We start from the raw sequence: 26,257 nt of genomic DNA on the forward strand, positions 1-26,257 counted from the left end.
TTCGGAGTATAAGACGCTCTGGAATATGACACACCTTAGTTTTTGAGGAGGAAAACAATAAAAAAAATCTGCCTCTGCCTACTAGCATCCACCTGTATTCATCTGGCTAGTGTCCTTGCAGCAAATAGCGAACAGCCAGGTCAGCTTCAGCACATTATTGCAGCCTGATTCAGCATGAGCAGCTGATTGGCGGGTGGATTGGTCTCCCCAAATATCCCCAATCAGCTGTTCCAGGCTACAGAGATCACCACAGTCCATCGCTTTCTCTGTGCCTCGCATTTTTGACCTTTGTGCCTCGTATTTTTGGCCTCTCTGCCTCGCCTTTTCAGCCTCTGAATGCTGTTTCAGACCTGTTCAAGGCTGCAGGGATTGCCACAGCACATCGCCACCTCCATGCATTGCATTTTTCAGGTTCTGCACATTGCGTTTTTGGCCTCTGCACGCCCTGTTTTTGGCTTCTGCGCTGCATGTTTTCAGGAAGTTCCAGGCAGCGGGAATTGGTGACAGTGATCCTCACCATCTGGAACCATTTGAAAACACGATGCATGGAGGCCAAAAATGGGGTGTGCAGACGCCGAAAACGCAATGCGCGGAGGTGGTGATCGGCAGCGATGTGCTGTGGTGATCCCCGTAGCCTTCAACAAGTCTGAAGCAGAGTGTTCGGAGACTGAAAATGCAGGGCACAGAGGCTAAAAATGCGAGACACTGAGGCGGCGATGGCCTGTGGCAATCCCTGCAGCCTGGAACAGGTCTAAAACACGAGGCCAAAAACAGCTGAAGGGTGGGAGCTGGTGGGTGGGCAGGGCTACATTTGGTGTATAAGACACAGCCAAATTTCACCCTCTTAGGAAGGGGGGGAAGTACATCTACTCCAAACAATATGGTATAAACAAGTTTCAGCTGAATATGAAAGATTTGGTGGAAGAATAGTTATAACACTTGTATTCTGTACTTCCAAAGCTGCATGGAATTTGCACAACTTAAGACATTCCTTTATTTTCCCACAATATTGTACAACCCTTCTCAACTCAAGATTGATTTTCTGTTGTGGTTTACATTTTGCAATAATACTGGTTTTCCCCCCTGAATTCCCCTTTCTTCCCCCTTAGTTTCTCATGATCTCATTGTGATTATTTCAATGTGGGTAGGAAAATATACCACTTCTGTAGCAGTGTGAGATTTTCTGATAGATATGGATCTTGCAAATTATTCTCAGGGGAAAGATGTTTGCAGCAATTCCATAAAGAGTGTCAGAGATACACCAAAAATATTTTTGCCTAATTAAAACTCCTGATTTTCAAATAATACAGACAGAATCTTGTCCCCATTAAATAACATTCACATTTTTAAAAATTGATAATTTAATTCACAGAGCAAACAAATTGATTACATTTGGAAATTTTAATATTTTAAGTCACTGTTGATTATTCTAAGTAACATGCATTTTGGCATGTTGGTTTGGGTAGTATCTCTTTCACAAATGCAATCTTATAAGAATTATAGCAAACACAGGTATAAGAATTTTTTTCCCCATTCAAGTTTTTTTAATCTTTTAATACAAATTATACATATAGGAACAAAGAGTTGTCCGGGTCTTTTCTTTTACATCCTCTCATTTACACATTCCTTTTTACATCATAGTTTCATTTTCACTTTCAGCCAAATTAATCTCTTCCATTATTTTTCATCTTTATAGTTATTTTTTCTTAATACATAAACAGTACCTTCAATTGCCCCTTCAAACTTACACCAAATTTTCATTTCTTATTTTCTCTATTGATATATTTTGCTATAAACAGCATACATCCTCTAATTCAATTTAAATATAGAGAGCATTTCTTTCAATTTTTTCTACAATTAACAATATACTATCATTTCTTTCTTAATTAGTTACATAACAATCTTACTACTATTCTCTTTAGTCTACTAATGTAACTCTTTTTCCCTTTATTCCTCTTAACCATATTCTCTTGGGCTCTCAAAAATTCCAGTTTTAATTCTTTTCCTTCTCCCCCTTTCCCCTAACTTTTTTCTTTTTTCCTATTTTTATGGTTATTGTATCTTTTCTTCAGAGTATTTACTTTTATTATTCTAGTAACTTTCTCCAGGGTTTTCCCTGTTCTCCTTTCCTTACTATTTTGTGGTTTCTTTTTTGGGGAGATCTCTTCCTTTGTCTGCTTTTTCTTTTATGACTGTAAATCCCAGTGAAATCTTCTATCTGCATTTTATTTTCAATTATTTTTTCCACCTTATCCTCCTGTACCTCATTTGTGCCCTCTTTTACCCCCTCTTCTCCTATGTCTTGTTCTGTATGCTCCCTTTGATTTCCTGTCTTTTCTTTACCAATCAATGTTTCACACGCGCTTTTCAGCATTATGAATAGCTCATCATACATCCAAATCTCCATTATGCAAGTTTAACTATTTTAGCAGATTTTTAAATTTTGGGGTTATACCACATTTAATTGGAAATTTAGGGTATTCCAGATTCTGTTGCTCAGTTTTAAAATTAGTCCAGTCCGCGTTCCTTTCTCTTCCATAGCTGTAGATAGTTGCAGTCAAAACAAGGTTGCAAAGACAGCTACTCCTTCAAAGTCTCTTCCTGTATCCAAGGTCACACTGCAGCTGCAACTCTCACTTTTTCCCCCTTTTCTTTTAAAGCGCTTTGAATCCAGAAAAAATAAAATTAAAATAAGGAAAAAAAGGACTTCCCTCTGTTATTATTTTTTTTCTTCACTAGCTGGTGTAGTATTTTCTGCTCCCAGGTAAATGGCTCTCTCCAAACCGCAATGCAATCCCACAGCTACTGTAGCTGTCAATAGCCATCAAAAACGCTTTTAATCCGCAAAGAATAGAATAAGATAAGGAGAAAGGAGACTTCCCCCTGGGCTCTTCTTTTTCGTTATTAATTTTTCTTCCAGATTGCAGAAGACAACATCTTCTTTGGTGGCTTTGGTGCTTTAACCTCCTCTGCCACCTTTTTTCAATAACATTCCCCGAAAGTCTGTTAGCCGCTAATACAGGTATAAGAATTCTAAGATTATAGCAACCACAGGTATACTCCTTTATCTCAATACAGACTCAACAGCTTATTTTGAAGTTCTTACAGCCTTGACACATGATCCAATTTTCTTCTTCCTAGTGTAGTATGTTAGGTAACATTTTGATAAAGTCCTTGAAGTCAAGCTCAACTCTTCAGGGGCATTCATAGATTTTGAATTCAGAAAAAGTCAGCCAAGTGTGCCACATACTGACATACTAATGATCTAATATTGCCCTAAAGGCAGAGTCAACTGTTTTCAGTTTTCACTCAATGAAGATGTTCTTTTGAATTCCCCAAATCTACAAATAAGAATGCTGAATAATTTCTAGTCATTCTTCATGACAACGCTCAGCTGTATGGTGATGTGCCTGTTTCAAAACAGTCTTGTATTTGAGAAAGCAATAAGGCATCTGCGTACAAAATAACAGAAATGTATCTATTTCCTACATCTATAGAGATTCTCGGTCATCCAGGTTATGGCTGTCCCAAAAGTGCTTTTTCAAAAGGCAACTGGACTTTGAGAAGCAAAATGTCTTCAAGGAAAAACAACGTTCAGTTGTCTTCTGAAAAAGCACTTTTGGGATATCTGTTTCCCAGTTTTGGCAAAGTAATATTTTATCAATTGAGGAAGAGTTCAATTTCTTCCATAGTTGGGATATGAAGATGAGACCAAAATCACATCTAAGATCAATAAATGCTGCATAGTGTGATGAGCATGCTCTTGGGGTAGTATTTCTCAATTAGATGTTGGAAGGTTAAAGTGTGGTCAATAATTGAGGGGCCTTCTCTGAAACTTGCCTGCCTACTCATCAGCTAAATGGTTGTGTTATAACTCAGTCTAGAAGCTTGTTAATCATTAGCATATAGTTTACTAATCATATTTAGATGGTGAATGGAATGGTAACTACAACTTTATTGTAAATCAGAATCACCAAAATTAGATATCAATCATCAGAGACGCCAGCATGATTATTAGTGTAAGTGAGTAAGAAATTCAAAATGGGCACCCACCAATTTAAGTTCTTTCAAATAGCCTCTGCTGAAATAAACCATATCCTGGAGCTTGTTTGGTTTCAACTGTGCAATCACTTTTGTAATTTTAGAACCTGAGGAGGAGAGGAAGGAAACAAATAAAACTTCATGGTCTAATTCCCTCTTTGGTGGGGTAATTCTTCCTGGGTGTACAGCAATGAAATGATCTTCCCAAACTGAACTGGGATTGAAAGACCTATCATCTAGAACAGGGGTCTCCCAACCTGTGGCCTATGGCCACTGCCAGGCTGTGGACTATTTGCAACTGGGCCGTGTGAGTGGTGGGCACATGCACAGCCTATGTCATGAAAGCAGAGTATGCCGGCACTTGCAGCCCCCAATGTGCACCAGCGCTCATTGTCTCCTCGTGCTTGCGGCATGTGCTGGTGCTTGCATCCCCCCTCATGTTTGCGGCAGGTACACACCTGCCCCATGAACAAAACCATCTCCTCTTCCCCCTCCTCCATGCCAGGCTGCCAACCCGAAAAGGTTGGGGAACACTGATGTAGAACAGTTCTATGTAGTGGAAGTGCCTCAATGAGAGAGCATTTGGGTTACTTTGTCCTTCATCTGACTTGTCTATTCCGTTTGTATTTGTTCTGGGAATTTTTAGATGGAATAGGTTGTATATCCAAAATGGGGACCCCAAAAGCAGTTTGTTGGGATATCTCGTGAGATGATACAATATGGAACTGGAGAACTGAGAAACAGATTTCTTGATATGGCAATGTAGTCAATCAGATACGGCCAACTCAATGAGAGAACTCTGCCAGATAATCAGTAACAGTGATGCCATTCATAATTTACAATGTTTGTAGCGCATGTAAGCCCCTAAAATCTTCAATATGGTCTTTAGATTCTCTAATTAGGAGGGACATCCAATGAGCATAAGAAAGCAATCAAAGTTTGGACCTTATGCCGTGAAGGCTGAAATTGCCCACTGTTGACTCAGAACAGTAACAGCTTACAACCACCACAAAATACAGGGATTCAAAAACCTTACATGTCAGAAACAGTATTTGGAAGGTTGCCTTTATCTCCAACCCATTGTAGACGCAGCTGAAAGTTGACTTGTTGATTTTCAGCCAAATTTCATTAGAATTTTGTTATTTTCAGGGAATGTTCAGTTTTTAGTTTCATGAAGCACACTGTGTCCAATATGTGAAGGAATTTGTCAAGGTTGGGCTGGAGTGTCATCTGATCTGTTCCCAGGGAACCTATGGCCATGGAAATTTACTGCTTCCACAGGAGCTTCAAAAGTAAAATAAAACACATACATATATACAGTATATAGGAAAAAAGAGAACTGCTTAATTCTGATATTCACTTAGTGGAGCATGTAATCTTTTCAGCCCCCCAAATGACACGCCAACATCAACAAACGTAAACTGTCTTTTATCCATCCCATATTAAGTCTTCTGTGGAAAGAAGTTAAAGGAATTCACACACACACACACACACACACACACACGGCCCAAGATTGCTGCAAAGGGAAGAGTGTATTGTTTGTTTGTTTGTTTATGCAATTTCTATAGCCACCCAACTCAATCAAGTGACTCTATGTGACTTACAATTCTAAACTGTTCCTAAATATCAACACAGAATGTTGGATGCTCTGGTTATGGAGTAAGATGTCTTTACGATCTTTGTTTTTTTTTCCAGAAAGACAACTTTTTCAAAAATCAACAGAAGCTGCAACAACTTGAGATTGATTGGGAATTGGATATATATATATATGTCACCGTGAAAGACCGAAATTGGTGAATGTCGACATTCACCGGTGAATGTCGACACATACCAATTTCGGTCTTTCACGGTGACATATGTAACGAGTCAGCGTAACGCTTTACTTTTGCTTTTCAATTCGCGGTCCTGGAAACTACTCGTTCTAACTGCGCAGGATCGCAGTTTTTTTTTTAAAAAAAGTCCGCGAATAGAAGACGCTTAAAAGGAAGCGAGGAGCCGAGGTATTAGGGTAAGGGTATTAGGGTAAGGGTGTCGAGAGGATAAGGACATACACCAAGCGACTATGTGAATGTCGACATTCACCAGATTTCGGACTTTCATTCACCGGTGAATGTCGACATTCACCAGATTTCGGACTTTCACAGTAACATATATACATATACATATACATATACATATACATATACATATACATATACATATACATATACATACACACACACACACACACACACACACACACACACACACACACACATATATATATATATATATATATATATATATATATATATATATATATAATGGGCCATACTGAAGCTCCTGAAAAGCTTCATGCTGCCCATTTGGTCAGAAGTTGCACGTTTATTTTTTAATTGGATCAAAATATACTGCCACTTTTAAAGACCCTAGCCTAGTTTGCTTTTCTATAGCTAACATGCTGGTAATAATTGTCAGGATTTTCACCATAAAGATGAGTTTCAAGGTTTAGCTAGCTTTTGTCTGGTGCTTCTTTTGTCCATGATGATATGATGTGACAACAAACTTCCAGTTGGCACATTCGACCTGTTTTTCGCCCTCCCCAGGCTCTGGAGGTTTTCCTGAAATCTGGGGAGGGCAAAAACGACCTCCCCCGGCCCCCTGGAAGGCCGAAAATCAGCTTGCCGGCGCACACATTCCACGGAGCTGAGGGCTGCCATGCCGGCAAATATGGCTACATGTGCCACCTGTGGCATGCATGCCATTGGTTTGCTATCATGGTCCTATACCAGTGATGGCGAACCTATGGCATGCGTGCCACAGGTGGCACACGGAGCCATTTGTCAGGGCACACGAGGCGCTGCCCTGTCAGCTGGACAGAGCGCATGCCCATGCTTGCCTGCTGATTTCACCCTTTTAAAAGCCATTTTTCGCCCCCCCCCGGCTCCAAAGGCTTTATAGGAGCCTGGGGAGGATGAAAAGAGCTTCCCCTGCCCTCCCCCGGAGGCCCCCCGGAGGCTTCATCAGCTTTCCTATGGGCAAACTGGATGTTCGGGAACAAACTTCCTGTTTGCTCGGAGGGTCGTTTTGACTGCTCCGGAGGCTTCAGGGAAGCCTCTTGGAGGTCCCTGACGCCTCCAGAGGGCTTCCCGGGGGCGGGTGAGGCTATTTTTGCTCTCCCCATGCTCCTATAAAGCCTCTGAAGCCTGGGGAGGGCGAAAAAAGCATGCAAAATGGGGGGGTCGCACCTGTGGTGCGCGCATGCACACTGGGGGGGGGCACGCATTGCATTATGGGTGCAGCACGCCTGCACACGACCTCCCTGCGCTCCCCCTTATGGCACTTGAGCCAAAAAAGGTTCGCCATCGCTGTCCTATACCATTTCAGACAAGTGACTGTATAGTCTCGTCTTAAAAACCTCCAGTGATGAAGCACTCACAACATCTGAAAGCAACTTGTTCCACTGGTTAATTATCCTTACTTTTAGGAAGTTTCTCCTTAATTCCAGGTTGCCTCTCTCCTTGATTAGTTTTCATCCATTGTTTCTTGCCCTGCCTTCAGGTGCTTTGGGGGGGAAAATGACCCCCTCCTCTTTGTGGCAGCCTCTCAAATACTGGAATACTGCTATCATGTGTGTCCCCATCCCCCCCCCCCCAGTTCTTCTTTTCTCTAGAACAGTGGTTCCCAAACTTTTTCAGTCCTCAGCCCCCTTGGTGCTACAAACTGATCCTCAGTGCCCCCCACCCAGTGGTGGAATTCAAATTTTTTTACGACCGGTTCTGTGGGCGTGGCTTGGTGGGCATGACTGGGGGAGTCATGTGACTGGACGGTTTGCACGACAGAAGGAAGATAGTAACAGTAAAATTCAAAACTGTAACAATTAATTGCACATTTATTCAAAATCCAATTTAAAAACCTTTGTAGTTAATGTTAATTCAACAAAATTGTTGAACATGATCCAGTGACACCAGGTTTTCAAAGTCTGATAGTCATTTATCAAGAACCTTAGTAACTAGTAACTTAGTAAACTTAGTAAAATTTAGTAACTACTTCACTGTTCAGTAAACTCTTAATGTGATGGATGGGCTTGATGAAGTGATACCAGTTTCGCAATGTCTGGTTTTAAGTCACTTAGCAGGAGTCTTAAATCACCACATTCAGTAATCTGGAGTCGATTTCTTTGCTTGGAGAGAAGTTGGATGACCACACTGAAGCCACATTCCACCAAATATGATGTTGGAAATGCAACAAGGAGCTTCTTAACCACTGTCCATAGTGCAGGATAGGGATCAGAAATTTCTTTCTGTAATCAAAACTCTTGGTACAATTTCTTGAACTTTGGCTTCAGCTCAATGTCACCAACATTTGCTTGAATTATTTGATGAGATTATTGCATGGTACCTAGAGATTCCCAATATGGAAAGTGAGAATGGGAACATTTTAACAGATCTATATGTTCTTGGGTTATAATTTTCATTAAAGAACTATGGGGATGGAAAGGGAAATATAGACAATGGAGTCCAATCCCCTTCTTCAACAGTTTGGAAGCAAAGAATAACTCTAGCAAAATGTAGCCTTTTACCTCTTTGGGGAATCATTTTCTTTTTTTAATTATTATTATTATGATTTTTTTTTATTTTCCCCAATACAACTCATGCAAAGGGTCATCCACAACTACATTACATTTTCCACACTCATATTTGTGATTCCTTATAACTTCTGCCGAGGCGCCCCATGCAGGCAAAATAACGAGCGAGCAAAGGAGGATCAGGCAGGGCACCGAGGCCCCTTCGCCTCCCTTCGCTCCCACTTTGTCTTGATGGGGTCACTGCAGCAGCCGGGCAAGGACAGACAGAGGTAGCCAGAGCGGCACAGGCAGGCGGGCAAGTGAGCGAGCTGCCTGATCCTCCATCGCTTGCGGCTGCCCTGCCGCTCTGGCCACCTCCGTCTGTCCGAGCCCGGTAGCTGCGGCAACCTCATCAAGACAAAGTGGGAGAGAAGGGAGGCGAGGGAGCCTCCCTTTAATCGCTCGCTCCCCCCGCCCATCTGCACTATATAGCCCTGCCCACCGCTCACTGATTGGCTGGCTCGCCCCGCCCACCTCTAAGAGCCCTATCTATAGAAAGCAAAGCAGAAAAAAAGGCAAGTGGGTTTAGATAAGGCTCTTAGAGGCGGGCAAGGCGATTGGTGAGCCAGCCAATCAGTGAGCGGTGGGCAAGGCTAGCATAGTGCGGACGGGCGGGGGGAGCGAGCGATCAAGCAGTTTCCGGATGGGCGGGGGTGAGTGAGCGAACTGGTTCTAAATGGCTCGCTAGAGGGGGCCACCTCCAGCACTCCTCTGCTGCCCCCCTTGCCTCTTAGTGCCCCCCCTGCCGCCCCCCTTGCCTCTTAGTGCCCCCCTAAGCCATCCCAACGCCCCCCAGGGGGCGTTACTGCCCACTTTGGGAATCACTTTGGGAACCACTGCTCTAGAAAGATCGGTAGTTTGACAATGGAGGCAGTAGAATTGCAGAAGGAAAGAAGAACGAACTGCAAATGTAAAAAACACTTCAGAAGAAAATGAGAAGAAAACAATTAGGTAGTAATTCCAATGTCTTAAGTCATGTTATGGAGCTCCTCAATAAGAAACAGGCAGGTTGTGGAAAAGAAATAACGCATGTACCTTTGGAGCCACAGCAGCTCCAAAGTGGTGCTGCCATTTCACAATGGGCAGGGGGAAAAAGTTGAAGCACAAGGTTAAGGAGGGAAAGTGATCCATTTGAGTCAGCCTGGGGGTGGGAGTTGCATTCTGGAATATGGAAATGATCTGACCAAGTGAATTTGTGAGTCTATTAGCTGGGAATGGGGGCAATGAACCCATGAGCTCCTCTAGTAGAGGAAGTGGTTGGAATATGCTGGAGTGTTGATGTTACTCAGAAGTAGAAGGAAATGTGGAAGAACTGGTGAGTGGATATAACCCACAAGGGAGAAGGAGGGAGTGGTAGGAGGATCTCCCACTAGCAAACAGAACAGAAGCAGGGGAGTTAACCTCAATTCCAGGATAAATCTAGGCAAGAAGGTTCAGGGAACATTGGGAAATCAAATACGGTAGGTGGGGGTGATTTATTTCTTGTTGTCTTAATTGCTATAGAGGAAAATAGAACGGCCAGCAAATTGATGTGGATTCCTACCACCAGAGTTACCTACCGCAAACTCTCCTTACAGGCAGCCACAGCGTCAGGCTGTTACTGGCTAAAGGGAAACTTCTATAAACAAGAAGTCCTCTATACATGACATAGAGGCAGTGAGACATCAAGGCTGGGAAGATACAGACAGTTCTGCTATTGCTGATTTTTGCCTATAAATGTTTCAATAAGTCAGAACTATACATAGAGTTGATGGTGGTGTACATTATATCAGTCCTGTCAGGACCAATGTAATTGTGGATTTCAGTTTTCATGTTCTGGGTATGGAGTCCAGTGTGGTCTAGATTTTAGGGCCTCCTTGGCCTGTTCCAGGTTATTTCAGCCCCACCCGTATTGACAGTCGTATGTTAAACCTAGTATTTTCCTCAGGGCAAATGGCATATGGTTTTCAAGTGGAGAACATTATTATGAATCCTTTGCTGTGATCAGATCACTTCCTGGTCAGTAGGTATTCATCCTACAATTACTCTTGTGTCCTTCTTACCAATCTCACAGGAAATACATTTGGACTATAGTTCAGATACAGTAAATCTAGCATTTTACTTTTTACTTCCTGTTGTAACATTTTTTTAAAAAAGTTACCTTTGTATCCAATCTGCACAGAAAGTTAAGATGAAAGCAGACTGGGATGGAAGTAAACTTCCCATTGAGGAGTTAGATTCTGAAATAGTTCCCTGTGTTGAACATTGAAGATATGAAGTAAAGCACACATTAGGTATGATCTTTTTAGCTCTCTGATCAGTGGCATCCACAGGCCTTGCTTTCAGTATTCTGAATAAAGTAGTATTGTGATGGCATGTTGCAAACTTTGCCCCTTCAACGAACTGTGTGTGTGATATCAAAACATGTTGAAAAGGAACAGGGTCTGGAACTCAATGCCATATCATTACTTTTATCAGTCTTGATCCCAACTCCCTTGCCTCCTCCTTTTCTAGGAACAGGGTCTGTAACTCAATGCCATGTCATTACTTTTATCAGTCTTGATCCCAACTCCCTTGCCTCCTCCTTTTCTAGGAACAGGGTCTGTAACTCAATGCCATGTCATTACTTTTATCAGTCTTGATCCCAACTCCCTTGCCTCCTCCTTTTCTATGGAGGTACTGCCTCTGACTTAATATTTTCCTAAACTTCAGACTGCTATCTGCATGGACAACTAAACAGGCAACAGTTTTCACTTTTGCAAACCCTCTCATGCCAAATAAGTGGCAAAACAAATGAAAAGCCGCATGATTGGTTAAACATAATTTTCTAAAAAATTATGTACTGCTTACTTACCAGTATATGTTCTTTGAAGAGAATGCTTATATATTTTCCAGCTTATCCATGCAATAAAAGGTATGAGAACAGCAATAGGAATGCTGAAGGCTGCAGCTGTTCTATGATATTTGTTATCAATTATAGGACTGTTTCTTGAATTCTTTAAATCAACTGAATAAGAACAATAATAAGGAACATAGGGAGAAAAGAAAAAAAATCCTTGAACATTATTGGTTTACGGTTACCATACACTAAATAGCTTTTAAAAGTAGCAACGTTAAATTAAGAATCATTCAAGAGTTTTCTATCCATATCTAAACTTGTAGCTCAGCGGAATTCTTGCTTTCCCAACATGGGATCAGATCAGAAACTGTTTTGAAAATTCCAAACAGCAAATTTTAAAATAATGCACCAAATAACAGGGCTAATAAATTCCGAGTACCCAATATGGCTAACAATATTTCCTTTGATGCTTGCTCAGCATATCATTGTGATTTAAATAATGAATTTAAAAAAAATCTTTAAAAGGGGCATTGCCCCATTGCAGAGGAAAGAATCAGCTGTCTAAGTTTTACATAACACCAGGGGCATTTTTTGAACATAAAGTAATGGTAGCTGCAACCTGCTGTGTCCATCTGCTTATCATCTTTTGCATTCAGAGGGAAAGACAAGGAGTAACTTCATCAATCTACCTTCTAGTTACCTTTTTTTGTGTGACTGGCCATGCAGTTCGTAGCAGTTATTTTCTGAAAGTACTCATGGCATGTCCTTAAATCCCAAATTTATTAGCCCTGTAAATATGGGAATCCCACCCTACATTGTGTATAGCACCTCTTCAAAGCCAGTAAATACCTGAATCATATGATGCAAGTACACTATTATTAAGATATCAATTATTAAGAGCCTTACCTGCTTACTTATTCTATTTTGCTCATAGCTGATTATGGCACTTAATAATTGATTAACCCTTCCCCACATCATGTTATCTCTCCCATCTTAAGCTTTCACTGAAATTGCTATGTCAGCACATTGGAAAATAGATGGGGTGTTGGGCAGAATATATCCACAAACCAACTTTTCCCAAGTAAAAGAGAAACTGAAGTGCTAGAAATGCTGAAAAAAATCAGATGGCAGTAGGAAAAGAGATAAAGATATGATGAGAAAAGAAGGAGGGATAAAATACTTTTGATGCTTCCAGATGACGAAGTCCTCATTCTACCATTCAAAAGAACCAAGTCTTGTTGAGAAAACATAATAGAGATAGAGGGCAGTATCCTTGGGATGCTTCATACAATTCCAAGTATCAGGTGAGGAAAAACCTCAATTTGGAAATCCCCTATATTGCAAGGGGATCACAAGGACAGGCAGGTTCCTACTTTCAGGAAGGAAACAGGCAAAGAAGGTTAGGCGACTTGTGTTGGGGAGTGAAATGGAAATGCAGAATTGCCTGTAACACCGCCCCGAGTCCCTTCGGGGAGAGGGGGCGGTCTAGAAATCTAATAAATTAAATTACATTAATTAAATTAAATTAAATTAAATTAAATAGCCATGAGGGCAGCTCCAGTAAGATAAATCAAGAAGGAGAATTCTTATCCCAGTACAACTGTCAAAGCACTCTGGCATTTTGAACAGGAAGCAAAAGCCATGAGGCTGCAGTTTGGCTGCAGGTAAGGTTCACCTTATGAATTAACCAAGCCACCCAATTACAAAATATTAATTGAATTGTCTTTTTACTCTTTCAAACCCAACTGAAGGCTGAGATGAATTTATGTCAGAGGACTTGGGATTCTTGTCTTTCAGCAGGATAACTTTCCACAAACTGGAGAGAATAGAATAAAATTTGATGTCAGGAGGAAAAGCTGGTAAAAGAACAATTATGTTAAAGATAAGCTAGATCAGGTCAAACTATGGAGAATGTTCCAGAAAAATGCATCCCTAAGAAAGAGACAACTGGACAATAATCTGGAATGCAGCCTTTCCCCTATTCTGAACTCTCTTCCATCTTCCAAGTCTCATAATCTGGATCGGAGCCTTTATTAAGTGGATGGAAAGACTTTCAGAAGCCAGATTTCGCATGTTTTCCTATTTTACTTAATGTACACAGAAGTATGTTGCCACATCAATTCTTCCTTACAAATATCAATGGACAACCAGACGTAAACTATAAGGAAAAACTTACTTGTGGTAGTAATATTTTGATGCAGTTGCTTATGTTCAATTGTACATCCTAACTTTATATCAGAAGCTATTTTCATCTTCAATGTACTGAATACACTGAAAGACCCATCAAGCTCTTTGGTGAACTGCACAGTTACGTTCATGGTGCTATTGTCCATTTCACTGATCCAATAAAGCCTTTGTTCTGGATAGCCATGGCTTGAATTGCACATAAACATCATTTCTTCTCCGAGCTGCACAGGACCTGTGATTATTGGCTTCCTGTAATTTGCTGGGAGGGGTGGGGGAGAGAGAGAAAGAAGAGCAGTATAATTTTACAGCCATGTTTCCCCACAATTTTATCTGCCACTTCTTAAGAAGGTATAAGATTGGAGAGAAATCTTTTTAGAACTAGATAATCATTTATACACTCCTTCATCAGTAGATTATACTGCCAAAATCTTGGTAGGAATGAAGCATTCTCTGGAACTCTACAGGAAAGTCTGTCAGATTAACCCCTTTAATTCTTTGTAGTCGAATGTACCAAACAGCATAGTTGGGTTTGATATCTCACATCCATTTCCAAGGCATAATCCACAATGGCACATCTAGCATAAGTATATAATATAGAGTACAACATTGAAAGATGTATCCCCATACTTTCAGTGCCTACCCAGTCCTCATCAATGAGTTTGGAGAAAGAGGAATTAAGTATGTGATACCCAAGAATTCTGTTTAAATTGTAATAAAAGGCAGTAGGCATTATACAACTAATTTAAGTGGATATTTGAGATTGCCTGCATCATTGTTGTTCATGTTATCCTCAAACCATCCAATTGCAGACAACTTTATAATAAAATAAACTTTTGCTAAGAGTGAATAATCTGCTATACACAGCCATAAGGTGCAGGATACTTTCTAAGTGCATGCATCTCTCCATAACCACAAGTGTTTCCAATTCTTACAGTTACCAGGAGGGAGGAGATGATGTGGGGAGGAAGTGAATTGTCTTCATGTCTACCTGCTGATATCCAGTCTAAGTTATCATTTAAGACTTGTGAACATTTTTCCTTCATTGACAAATACTAAAGTTTTGCAAAACAGTTATGGAAATTGAAAAGGAGACAGGCACTGAACCCACACACAATGGCACTCTTTTTCATAGTAAAGTTTTGTTTAATGTTATAGTACCATTCAAACAAATAATTTGTACTTATTCCTACTATACAGTAGCCTTTGCTATTGTACATTTGCCTGTTCATCTGTTGTTTCAGTATCTACTCTATCTCCCTTCTTTAGTCATACAGGAATTAACTTAATTACCTTTGTTTTATTAATTTATTAATATATTTATTTATTAGTTTAAATTGAATTTATTAATTTTTTAGGCAGTTTTATACTTTCATTTTCTGCTTGCTCATAGTCTTTTCAACACCAGAGTCAATGAAGAAAATACAAAAAAAATAACTCTTCAATGCGCTTTTAGGAAAACCAACACCCTATTCCCGTGATGGCAAACCTATGGCATGCGTGCCAGAGGTGGCACACGGAGCCATTTCTGAGGGCATGCGAGGCGTTGCTCTGTCAGCTCCAGTGCACAAGTGCACGCTGGCCAGCTGATTTTTGGCTGTTTTTCACCCTCCAGAGGCGTCCCTGAAGCCTCCAGAGAGCAGAAAACTGCCCAATGCGCAAACTGGAAGTTTGGGAATGGACTTCCGGTTTGTGCGTTGGGCTGTTTTTTGCCCTCCCCAGGCTCCTAGAAAGCCTCTGGAGCCTAGGGAGGGGGAAAAATGGACCTACCGGGCCCACTGGAAATCAGAAAACAGGCTGTTTCCGGCCTCTGAAGGGCCTCGGGGGGGGCGTTTTTGCCCTCCTTAGGCTCCAAGAAAGACATCCACACATACACGTGCATGCACAGGGGGCATGGCGCAGGGAGCATTAAATTATGGGGGTGAGCATGCGAGTGCGTGCAATAGCGGGTGCAATAGTGCAGGTGTGCTTTTGGCACCCGAGGCGAAAAAGGTTCGCCATCACTCTTCTTTATGCTAACATCTTATTTCTTCTTTTCAACTCTGCATATATCATTTCACTTCAGTCTGTTTCGTAGATCTCCCTTTTGGATTTTTCTTGGTATTCCATCTCACGTTCCCCCTTCTTTTAAGAATTGTCTCTCCAGCTTTGAATCTGCTTTCTTCCAGCAGCTTCAGTCTATACTACTTGGTTTATTTGGCACAAAGATAAAAACCACCAATAACCTTTTCTGCTTAACAAATCTGCCCCTTCTAAATCTTCCCTAATTTATATCTAAACCTAAAAATGTGCATGAGAAATTTCCCACCGTCTATCCAATAGTTTTTATGGATGGGCAAGCTGAGGAAAAATTATCTTTGAGAGCACATTTCAACCCAATCTTTATCCCAACAACGTATCTGGCCAACAAAACAACAATTCATAAGTATTTGCTCAGAAGTCCTTACCTGCCACTTTGAGCGATATGGATTCATTATGAATGAGCTTAAACTGTCCATTTATGTTTTTCTGTATTATGCACTGATAGATAAATTCATCTGCTATCCTGATGTTTGACAGCTGCAAAGAAGCACTGCCTTGTTTTGGCTCATTTAATAGAGTCCGTTGTTTGAATTCTTCACACTGGTATTTTTCCATATTTTCATTAGGAAAATAACCAGCTACAAAGCATGAAAACCTGTCTTTTATTTGCCATAATATTCGAATCCTATTGTAGTTTAAGGATTCTTCTTCTGGATAAAAGCATTGCAATTCAATACTGCTTCCTATTATGCCAATCACTTCTGTTTCATCTATAAAAGAAAGAAAATACCAAAACAAAATGCATTGCATCATATAATCTACTTCCCATTTTCACAAAGTTAAAATTGAAGTCACTGTTCCAGATTCAGCTTTGTGTTTGATTCTCTTCACTCCTGAAATTCTTACATATTATTCAGAAGTACACGGGGCTGCCCTTGAAGAGTGTCCAGAAGCTTCAACTGTATTCAACACATGAACTGCATTGGCTGCTGGTGTTCTTCATGCTTGGCCCTGGGTTACCTGGGCAGTCGCCTATTCGGACTGGGCCATGCAAGAGACAGGCTGGCATGCATGCACGTATATAGCTCAACTTGTAGTGTGCAGCTCAACTGCAAGTGCATGCATGTGTGTGCCAGCCTACCGCTCGCATGAGTTCAGCTGTATACATGTGCTGGCCTGCCTCTTGCACAACCCAGTTCTCTCCCCCCACAGCCAGGCCACAAAGGTTGGGGACCACTAACCTAAGACACTTTTTTCTCTCATCCAATTTAGTCCAGCAAGTTGACAATGTTACAGATCCAATGAGCCAAGCAATGTTGCCTGGTGGGGATAAAAGAAGTGCCTTCTCCTGCTCTTGCCCTTCGGAGATTAGAATGATCCCAGCCCTTTGGCCTTTCATAAGGCTGGAATGATCCAGCTGCATGCCTGGAGTCCCCAAGTATGTTAAGCACAACAGTTTTACTTGATCTTATATATTTATTTTATATTGTTTTCATTGTTTTATGTTTTTATGATGTCCATCACCCAGAGACATTTGTTGAGATGGGTGGCTATAGAAATTAAATTAATAATAAATAAAATAAAATAAAGGTCACTGGGCTCCTGTATTTAAATTTGTACTGAAACTTTATTTGTTTATATTTATGTACAGAACTGTTATGCAGCTGATTATAAGGAAGGGGTGTGACAATGCATTTGTCAGTGTTTACAGTTCATACTGAAAAACCGAGTAATTGATTTGTTCATATGGCCATCTGTCTTGCAAAAATGAATGTGGGCAGCTAATTGTTTAAAATATCAACAGAAAACATACACAACTGAGGAAAACACAATGGCAAATTCAAAAGAAGAATGGACTTGACTGAATTCTTAAATGAGAAACATCCCTGCTGGCCTCTATTCCTCTTTATCACACCTGTTCTATCAGCTATCTTTCAACTGATGTAATTTCAGTTGAATCTAATGGAAATACAATTCCATTCAATACCTGGTCTGTCCTTGACTTAGTTGTCATGACCACAGCAACTAAGCTTAATATCTATATTGGGGTTCAGATTATTTAAGGAAAAGTCCCTGAGAATATCAGTATTTTATTGAAAAATATTTAAGAGTAAGGGAAAGTTAATGTAATAGTTCAACTGCTTTTAGAATAATACAGGCAACCATATTTTTAAAAATCCTTGCCTTTGTAGAATTTGCCCTGAAGTCAAAATAGCTGTGATAATTTCCATTAACACATACAGTATTTAAAAACTTGCTTTATACTTGAATAAATCTAACATTATAATAACTTACCAGATCTCCAAACCCAAAGAAACAAGACCAAGAGTCCAAAGCTAAAATAAAATATAAAACCATATATTTCAAATTAAACATTAGAATGTGTAATTTTAAAAATTCCACAAACTATTGAGGAAAACATATAAGATTTAGCATAAGCGATATAATAAATCTTAGGACTAAGACGTGAACCAATTGAGTTCATTATTTTCACTATTTTATCATTTCTGTATTTATTAATCATAATTGTATGCTGCCATAATAAAATATAATGTTGGTAGCTTATGTTACTATATACATACATATCTAAACAGCCCATTCAAAAATAAAAGCAGAACACTATAAGAAGAAAAAGAAAAAAACCAGTAGTATCAAATCAAGGAAAGGCTGATAAAGTATTTGTGCTTCATGCATTAACCCAAATTTCTTTTGTAAGTCTAATAAAAGGAAAACACAAGTTTTTAATATACACAGTATTGTGCATGACATCCTTCTGAGACCACTTTCCTTTTTTTTATTTTAATATTTTGTCATTTTCCTATAGAGGCAGACTTAAAGGATCTCTTTTGTCTGTATGACTGCTTCCTGAGATTTGGACTGAAAGGTGATTGATGGCTCAAAGTCATACAAAGAGGTTCCTTATGCATAATTAAACCTTCAAGTCACAGGAAATAAATATCCATTTTTCTACTTAAGCATGAGATGCCCACTTTATCACATGACAAATACCTTTGTGCTGGCCAGAGTTTCTTTCAGTAGATAGGTGTTTATATAAATATGTTTAATAAATTAATTAGTTCTGGGCATTATACTTTAAGAAAGATTCAGAGAAACTGAAATAGATTCCAAGCCAGAAACCAAAATGATCAAAGAACTAAGATCTGAATCTATATTAATATAGACAGAAGACGCTGAGCAGGTTAAGCTGTGAGAAGAGAGAAGAAGGATACTAGAATCTCTTCAATGAAAAGACAAGGACAAAAAAAAGATGAGTTGCCCTTCCTTGTTCCATACCACAGGACAGAGAACGGCTTTAATGTAATAATTTAGCTAATAAAGACAGCTTCCAAATAAACAGTAGGGAAAGAAGAGTGTTAGATATCTACAATAGCAACTATGGTTTCCGCCAAGGTCCTCTGTTCTGGCGGGAACTGAGGTTTGATTCTATTGGTCAAATGGTCTGATAAAAGGGCTGCTGTCAGACTCAGGCTTTTGCTGGATTGTTCACACTTGTTGTGTTAAATAAAGAACTGTTGTTACTGTTAGCCTGTGTCTGCCTATCCATTGCCTAATCTAACACTGGCAACGAGGATGGGATTGGAAGGCAACTAGGCGGATCAAAAAGAGCGCAGAAATCCAGCAAGTATATCCAGCCCGGAGCTCAGCGCGGCTTCAAGCGGCCATTTTTGAGTGCAAACTCAAATCGCCCTCTGCATGCAAAATGGCTATGCACGCGGCACCGACTCCGTATGACCCAGTCACTGAGCACTGGGAATTGTACATGCTTCAATTGTTTCCTAGAGGCGAATGACCTCATAGGCCTGCCTGACGGCCAAAAGAAGAACATGTTCCTCGGGTACTGCGGCAGGGAAGTGTTCGAGACAGCAAAGAACCTTTCGGAGCTGACACCGCTGCAGTTGGTCTCCTGGTCCGTTCTCCAGCAGACGCTGAAAACCCACTATGCATCCAAGCCATCCAAGCACGTTCGCCAGCATGAATTCAATATAAGAAACCAGAGAGAGGGGGAAACGATAAACGAGTATGTAGCTGCACTCCGGAAGGCCGCAGCATACTGTGAATTCAAAGACCTGGATGAGCTGATTCTGGACCGCATAATATGCAGCGTACAGTGTGGAGGGGGTGGCCCAAGGGGCCTGTTGGGTCTGATTTCAAGATGTGCTATTGTAAGCGTGATGAATTTTCTGTTGTTAAGGGCTGTTTGCTGTGGGGGGACCGGGTCGTTCTTCCACCCAAACTGCGCATTGCAGTATTAGAGGCTTTACATGTAGGGCATCCTGGAATTGTCAGGATGAAGTCTTTGGCTAGGAGTTACGTGTGGTGGCCTAACATGGACAGGGAGATTGAAGAATGGGTGGCCACCTGTACACCGTGCCAGGAGTCCAGACCAGCTCCCCCAGAGGCGCCCACTAAGGAGTGGGAGCGTCCTCAAGCACCATGGTCTAGGGTGCACATAGATTTTGCTGGCCCAGTTCATGGTCAGACATTCTTAGTAGTTGTGGACACCTACTCGAAGTGGTTAGAGTTAATCCTGATGACCTCCACAATGGCAAAGGCAGTCATCAAGGTGCTACGGAGACTTTTCTCCATGCACTGCCTGCCCAATGTCCTGGTCTCTGACAACGGGCCTCAATTCATGGCTATGCAGTTTGAGACCTTCCTAGCAGCTCAGGGAATCCGGCATGCCCTGGTCACGCCATTCCATCCGGCCTCCAATGGTCAGGCGGAGAGAATGGTGAGATCTGCAAAAGAGACCCTCTCTAGGATGGGACCGGGTGATTGGCAAACACAGGTTGACCATTACCTCCTAATTCAACACATCACACCCAGTGCCACCACTGGGAGAAGCCCCGCTGAGTTTCTCATGGGTCGCCGGCTAAGGTCCCACTTAGACCGGCTACACTCTAATTACTTTGCCTCATTGCCGCCAGACTCCACAAGTAAGATTCAGAATTTTAGCGTAGGGGATTTGGTATACGCCCACAACTATGCTGGGGAAACGCTGTAGCTTCCTGCCACAGTTATAGGCATCACCAGCCCTCGCTCTTACCTCCTGGAGCTCGAGGACAGTAGAAACTGGAGAAGGGATATTGACCAACTTCGTGGCCGCCTCTCCAACTCCACACTTAGACAACCAGAGGTAACTCCTGCACGAGTTAGCCAAAGCTCTACCCAAACGGAGCAAACGCTCACTCCTCGTACAGTCAGCTCAAGCCCGAGGGTACCGGAGTACTTACCTGGTTGTGTTGCAGGCCCACAGCGAGCTCCGAGCAAACTGGCTCCAGAAGCTCCAGCTGCGGCCTGTGGAAGTTTCTAGGAGCTTCCACCAAGCGGAGTGGGGAGCAAACAGGTCCGTCCGACCTGTCCAAGGAAACCCCTCCTACTGAACTGCGCAAATCAGGCAGAGCTACCAAAAGCCTGCCTACCTGCGTGACTACGTCACCCATAGGATTGTCCCATCTAAGAGGGGAGGGGTGTTAGATACTTGCTCTAACTTCAGTGGTTTCCACCAAGGTCCTCTGTTCCGGCAGGAACTGAGGTTTGATTCTATTGGTCGAAAGGTCTAAAAGCTCCCTATAAAAGGGCTGCTGTCAGACTCAGGCTTTTGCTGGATTGTTCACACTTGTTGTAATAAATAAAGAGCTGTTGTTACTGTTAGCCTGTGTCTGCCTATCCATTACCCAATCGAACAAAGAGAAAAAGAAAAATTTGATAAATGGAATCAATTGTCCCATAAAATGTTTTGTTGTTCCTGGATATATTCAAGTAGAGACTAATCAACTTTAATTTGATTAGCAGAGGTCGACCCTGAGGCCACTCACTTGTGGGGTGCCACAGGGGTCGGTCCTCTCGCCTCTCCTGTTCAACACGTATATGAAGCCGCTGGGTGAGATCATTCGTGGTTTTGGGGTTGAGTACCATCTGTACGCTGATGATACTCAGCTGTACATCTCTACCCCGAACCACCCCAACGAGGCCGTCGAAGTGATGTCCCGGTGCCTGGAGGCCGTACGGGTCTGGATGGGAAGCAACAGACTCAAGCTCAACCCCTCCAAGACGGAGTGGCTGTGGTTACCGGTGCCCCGGTTCAACCAGTGGGTTCCATCACTGGCCATCGGGGGCGAACAACTGGCCCCCGTGGAACGGGCGCGCAATTTGGGCGTCCTCCTGGATGCCCAGCTGTCGATGGATGACCATGTGACAGCCGTGGCAAGGGGGGCGTTCCACCAGGTTCGCCTGGTGCGCCAATTGCGCCCCCTATTGGACCGGGATGCCCTTCACACAGTCACCCATGCGCTTGTGACGTCCCGCCTGGACTATTGCAATGCTCTCTACATGGGCCTCCCCTTGAGATGCACCCGAAGGCTGCAGTTGGTCCAGAATGCGGCCGCACGGGCAATCATGGGAAGTGCCAGGTACTCCCATATAACACCCCTCCTGCGCGGGCTGCACTGGCTACCTGTGGATTTTCGGGTGCGTTTCAAGGTGTTGACCATCATCTTTAAAACGCTCCATGGCACAGGACCTAGCTATCTGCGGGATCGCATCCTACCCCACACATCCCTGCGACCAATTCGCTCTCACAGAGAGGGACTCCTCCGGGTGCTGTCCACTAGGCAATGCCAGCGGGCGGCGCCCAGGAGTAGGGCCTTCTCTGTGATGGGCCCGACCCTCTGGAATGACCTCCCCCCCCCCCGACATCAGAACAACCACCGATCTCCGCTCCTTCCGCAAGAAACTTAAGACCCACCTGTTCCAATTAGCTGGCCTGGCCCAACCATAGTTTTAATCTTCAATCCCTCTGGCCGGGATTTTAAATTTTGGGGGTAGACCTTTTAAGCTGTTTTTTAATTTTTATTATTACTGTACAGGCTCTATATTTAATCCGTTTTTAAGGGGTATTTAATATTTTTTCACTATGTATATGGTTTTTTAGCTGCTGTCTGTACACCGCCCCGAGTCCCTTCGGGGAGAGGGGGCGGTCTATAAATACAATAAAATAAATAAATAAATAAATTTGAATCTCTAGATTAAATATTGCTTGGACTCAGTGAATCAAATGAACGTAATCTGAGCTGTGTGGCTAACAGCATGTCACACCAAACCAAAACACCTCACACCAAATCAAAGCACATTATATAAACAGAAACCAAACGATTTGGATACATCCTCCACAAAGAAAAAAATACCCTTCAAAGCTGAGAATTAAAATAACGTCTCAACAAATCCTTTCACGTTAGAAGCAGTACTCAGAAAATGCAAATGAAGAAAAAGTACTTCATTAACTATCATTTGCAGTCTGGTCTGTTTATTCAGAATTAAGCCCTATAAGGCTTATTCTGGCAACTAAGAGTAACTTAATCCACCGTTCAGAATTTCCATACAAATCCTCCTCTTGGGGTTGTCACTTCGCTGACCGTTTCTGATGCCCCTCAAGTCGAGTTCTCGCCAGAAAATATACAACAGGGACCTCGGTTCCTGCACATTCACCCGATCGGAAGTTCTTGGATTTGCAAGCCTTCTAGGCTCAGCAAATACTTTGTTGATTGTACTTATCACATTTTAAACCGACTTTAATACTTGATCGCCCCGCCGCTACTGTATGCTGGAGAGAAACCCCTTCCTTTACTCACCGCTCGCGGGGGACCACCATGACCGGGCCGAGTCTGCGAAAGCTGGCCAAAGACTGGGCGAGGGCTCCTCAGCCACTAGCCAGAGACTCCCACGGAGCCCTCCCAGCACTGGAGCAGCGCAGACCCCCAAACTGCCGCCTGCATTCTAGTCCCTTTCGTCTCGGCGCCTCAGGAAAAAAACCAACCCGGAAGCGTGTTTCCTTCTGCCTGTGGGGTGGAAGATTTCCCAATTCAGGGCGAATGACTACATAGGCTTCGACCGAGTTAGCATTCCGGTTTTTGCGACTTTGTACAAACTAAAAACTAAACTAAAACTCTTGGTATTGTAGGCTGGAAGTTCGGTTTGTAATGGGGGTGGAATAAACGTCACTGCATTCGAGTCTATTTAAACCCACTTTGCATATTTGTTTCAACTGATTTCTTTCCGCAGGTTTTCCCCAATCATATGGATATTAGGTTATTTGTTTTTCCCTTACTATTTTTCTGGTTAACTTATTGTATCGGTTCTTTGGAGGGGGAAATTGTATGTCAATTTCTGAGAATAAAGATCCAAGCCTTGTGACTTCTAGATTGAGGGCATCCTTTGCAGGTGTTGAATTATGTCCCCTTGCATTGAGTAGAAGTAGGCTTCTTGGGAAGAAAATAATTGCAATTTAAAATTTTCTATAGGAATAAGAGCCTGATTTCGACATAAGAAAAGAGTAACCGGTTTATAGTTGTAAACTAGTCTTCTGTTAATAAAAACTAAGATACTATTAGGGAAGGTAAAAAAAAAGCTGAACTGTTCATGCTTGATTAATATAAAGTATGTTGATTTGAGATATTTGAAAAAGCATGCTATAGCTAACATATATAATACTAAGTTTAGATTTTGATAAGATTGGTTCTACATTTATTATCTGTTAAAACAAAATTAATATAGCTGCCCAACTCACGCATAGGTGACTCCAAGTGATCTACCAAATTTAAAAAATCCGCCATGTAATAAAAACCCATCAACACCCCCACCCCCACAACTCCACCCCCACCATCCCATGGTAGCAGCAACACAATCAAATCAGCCACTTGATCGCCCCCTTTCCATTCATGGTCTTCAGGCCCACTAACAAAACCACATTTTTAGGATCTTTTCAAAAAGCAACAGAGTGTAAGCCAATCGTACCTTGTGGAGGAAATGATGTTTATATCATAAAGGCCTTTTTTCATGGTTCCACCACACCACAGTCCCTAATCAATGAGACCCATAATATGCTCTGCTGTCCTGGTGAGTGGGGTGGATGTAACTGGGGACAAGTGGTCCTTCAAATATATTTTTATCTTTTGACTGGATTTAGTGGACTGAGACTCATAGGACTATCTTGACAATTTCTCACTTGAAGTCTCTGAACCTAAAGCTGGTATTTTTTTAACCTCCCCAATTTCCAGAACATTGAGAACAAAATAATTAGCATGTCTGTTTACCAGCAATACTCCAAAGGCAATGTTTCCATAGTTTATGGAGAGAGATAAGTTTAATGCATCTCCCTTTTCATGGAATCGGTCTCTTGCTTATTTAGATTACAAGAAAGATGATTCATTACATTTTAACTGGATGCCAGATTGTGATTTGTTAATTTGAATTCTGTTCATTGATAGTAATCTCTGTAAAACTGCACAGGTATCTAATAATTTTTCACTTAATGAAGCTGAGAGGATGGAAATGTGTGTGGTGTCAATGTGATAAAGTACAGGTAGTACTCGACTTACAACAGCTCATTTAGTGACCACCCAAAGTTACGACGACACTGGATAAAGTGATTTATGACCATTTTTCACAGTTGCCACCTTTGCAGCATCCCCATTAACATGTTGCTTGGCAACTGGTTCATATTTATGACAGTCGCAGTGTCCCGGGGTAATGTAATAATCTTTTGTGAACTTCTGACAAGCAAAGTCAATGGGGAAGCCAGATTCATTTAACAACCAGATCAACAGCTTCAGTGATTCACTTAATAACTGTGGCAAGAAATGTTGTAAAATGGGGCAAAACCTACTTAACAAATGCCTCATTTAACGACATAAATTTGGGCTCAATTGTAGTCATAAGTTGAGGACTACCTGTGCTGCTTTGTGAACCAAAATACTTGGTCTTTAAGATACGAATAGAAATCAATGTCTTCTTAAATAAAAAATTACCACAAATCCTCCTTTAGCTTTGTAAAATTTCCTTCTTCAGTTTAACAAATCATTGGAATACAAAAGTATTATTTTCTAAATAATCTAGAATAGTGATTGGCAAGTTCTAAGAAAGATTAGAAAAGTTTTCATTAGAAACACGACATGGTAAAATCTTCCCTGTACAGTATCTCTCTTTGAAAAATTAACAAATAGAATTACTCACAAACGAAGGCCCAGATGTGTTCCAGGTTAATGTTGCAGGATTCAATCTGGGTTGGTCCCTGGGACCAGAGGTTTTGTCTTCAGACTTTCAGACTTTTCAGACCCTTCAGACTGGACCCCATCTTCAGGGAACTTCTCTCTAGCAGAGTTTGTTTGTTCTCTGTGTGGTATTTATTAGGATGTGTTGATGGCTGGCTATTAAGTAATTAGTCATAATGACTTAAGAGCCAACCATCAACACACCCTAATCAACATCTTAAAAACCACTTACAACAGGCAATATAAATACTACACATAGAACAGCATCCACACTGCTAAAGAGAAGTTCCCTGAAGGTGGGCTCTAATAGGTAAAGCCCAAAAGCTCAAAAGATAAAACCTCTGGTTCCAGTAACCAACCCAGATTGGATCCTGCAATAAAATTACTAGTAACTTTTAAAGCACACATGGCACTAATGTTAAGTGGCCATGAATATCTGGATAGATTTACATTCATGTCCACAAACAAAAAAGTTAATGCATAAACCTTATATAAAGGCTTGATAATGATGATAGG

The 26,257-nt window shown here is 41.6% G+C and overlaps 1 protein-coding gene across 3 annotated transcripts; it reads right to left on the reverse strand.

Moving 5' to 3' along the window:
- Positions 1 to 3,935: 3,935 nt before the first annotated feature.
- Positions 3,936 to 24,559, reverse strand: ICOSLG (inducible T cell costimulator ligand). 3 transcript variants are annotated; one of them, XM_081951367.1, is made up of 6 exons: positions 24,486 to 24,559; positions 17,967 to 18,007; positions 16,097 to 16,441; positions 13,642 to 13,911; positions 11,481 to 11,633; positions 3,936 to 5,325 (listed from the first exon to the last, which is right to left on the reverse strand). In XM_081951367.1, exons 1-6 carry the CDS (start codon positions 24,527 to 24,529, stop codon positions 5,249 to 5,251), a joined length of 930 nt encoding a protein of 309 aa, XP_081807493.1. In that variant the 5' UTR covers positions 24,530 to 24,559; the 3' UTR covers positions 3,936 to 5,248. The 3 variants fall into 3 exon arrangements, with proteins under 3 accessions (XP_081807493.1, XP_081807494.1, XP_081807495.1); XM_081951368.1 differs by lacking the exon at positions 24,486 to 24,559 and adding an exon at positions 23,324 to 23,497; XM_081951369.1 differs by lacking the exon at positions 3,936 to 5,325 and adding an exon at positions 7,928 to 8,421.
- Between the last annotated feature and the right edge of the window lie 1,698 nt (positions 24,560 to 26,257).

Source organism: Natrix helvetica, assembly GCF_964273705.1.
Source record: "Natrix helvetica genome assembly, chromosome: 4".
Classification (NCBI taxonomy): Eukaryota; Metazoa; Chordata; class Lepidosauria; order Squamata; family Natricidae; genus Natrix; species Natrix helvetica.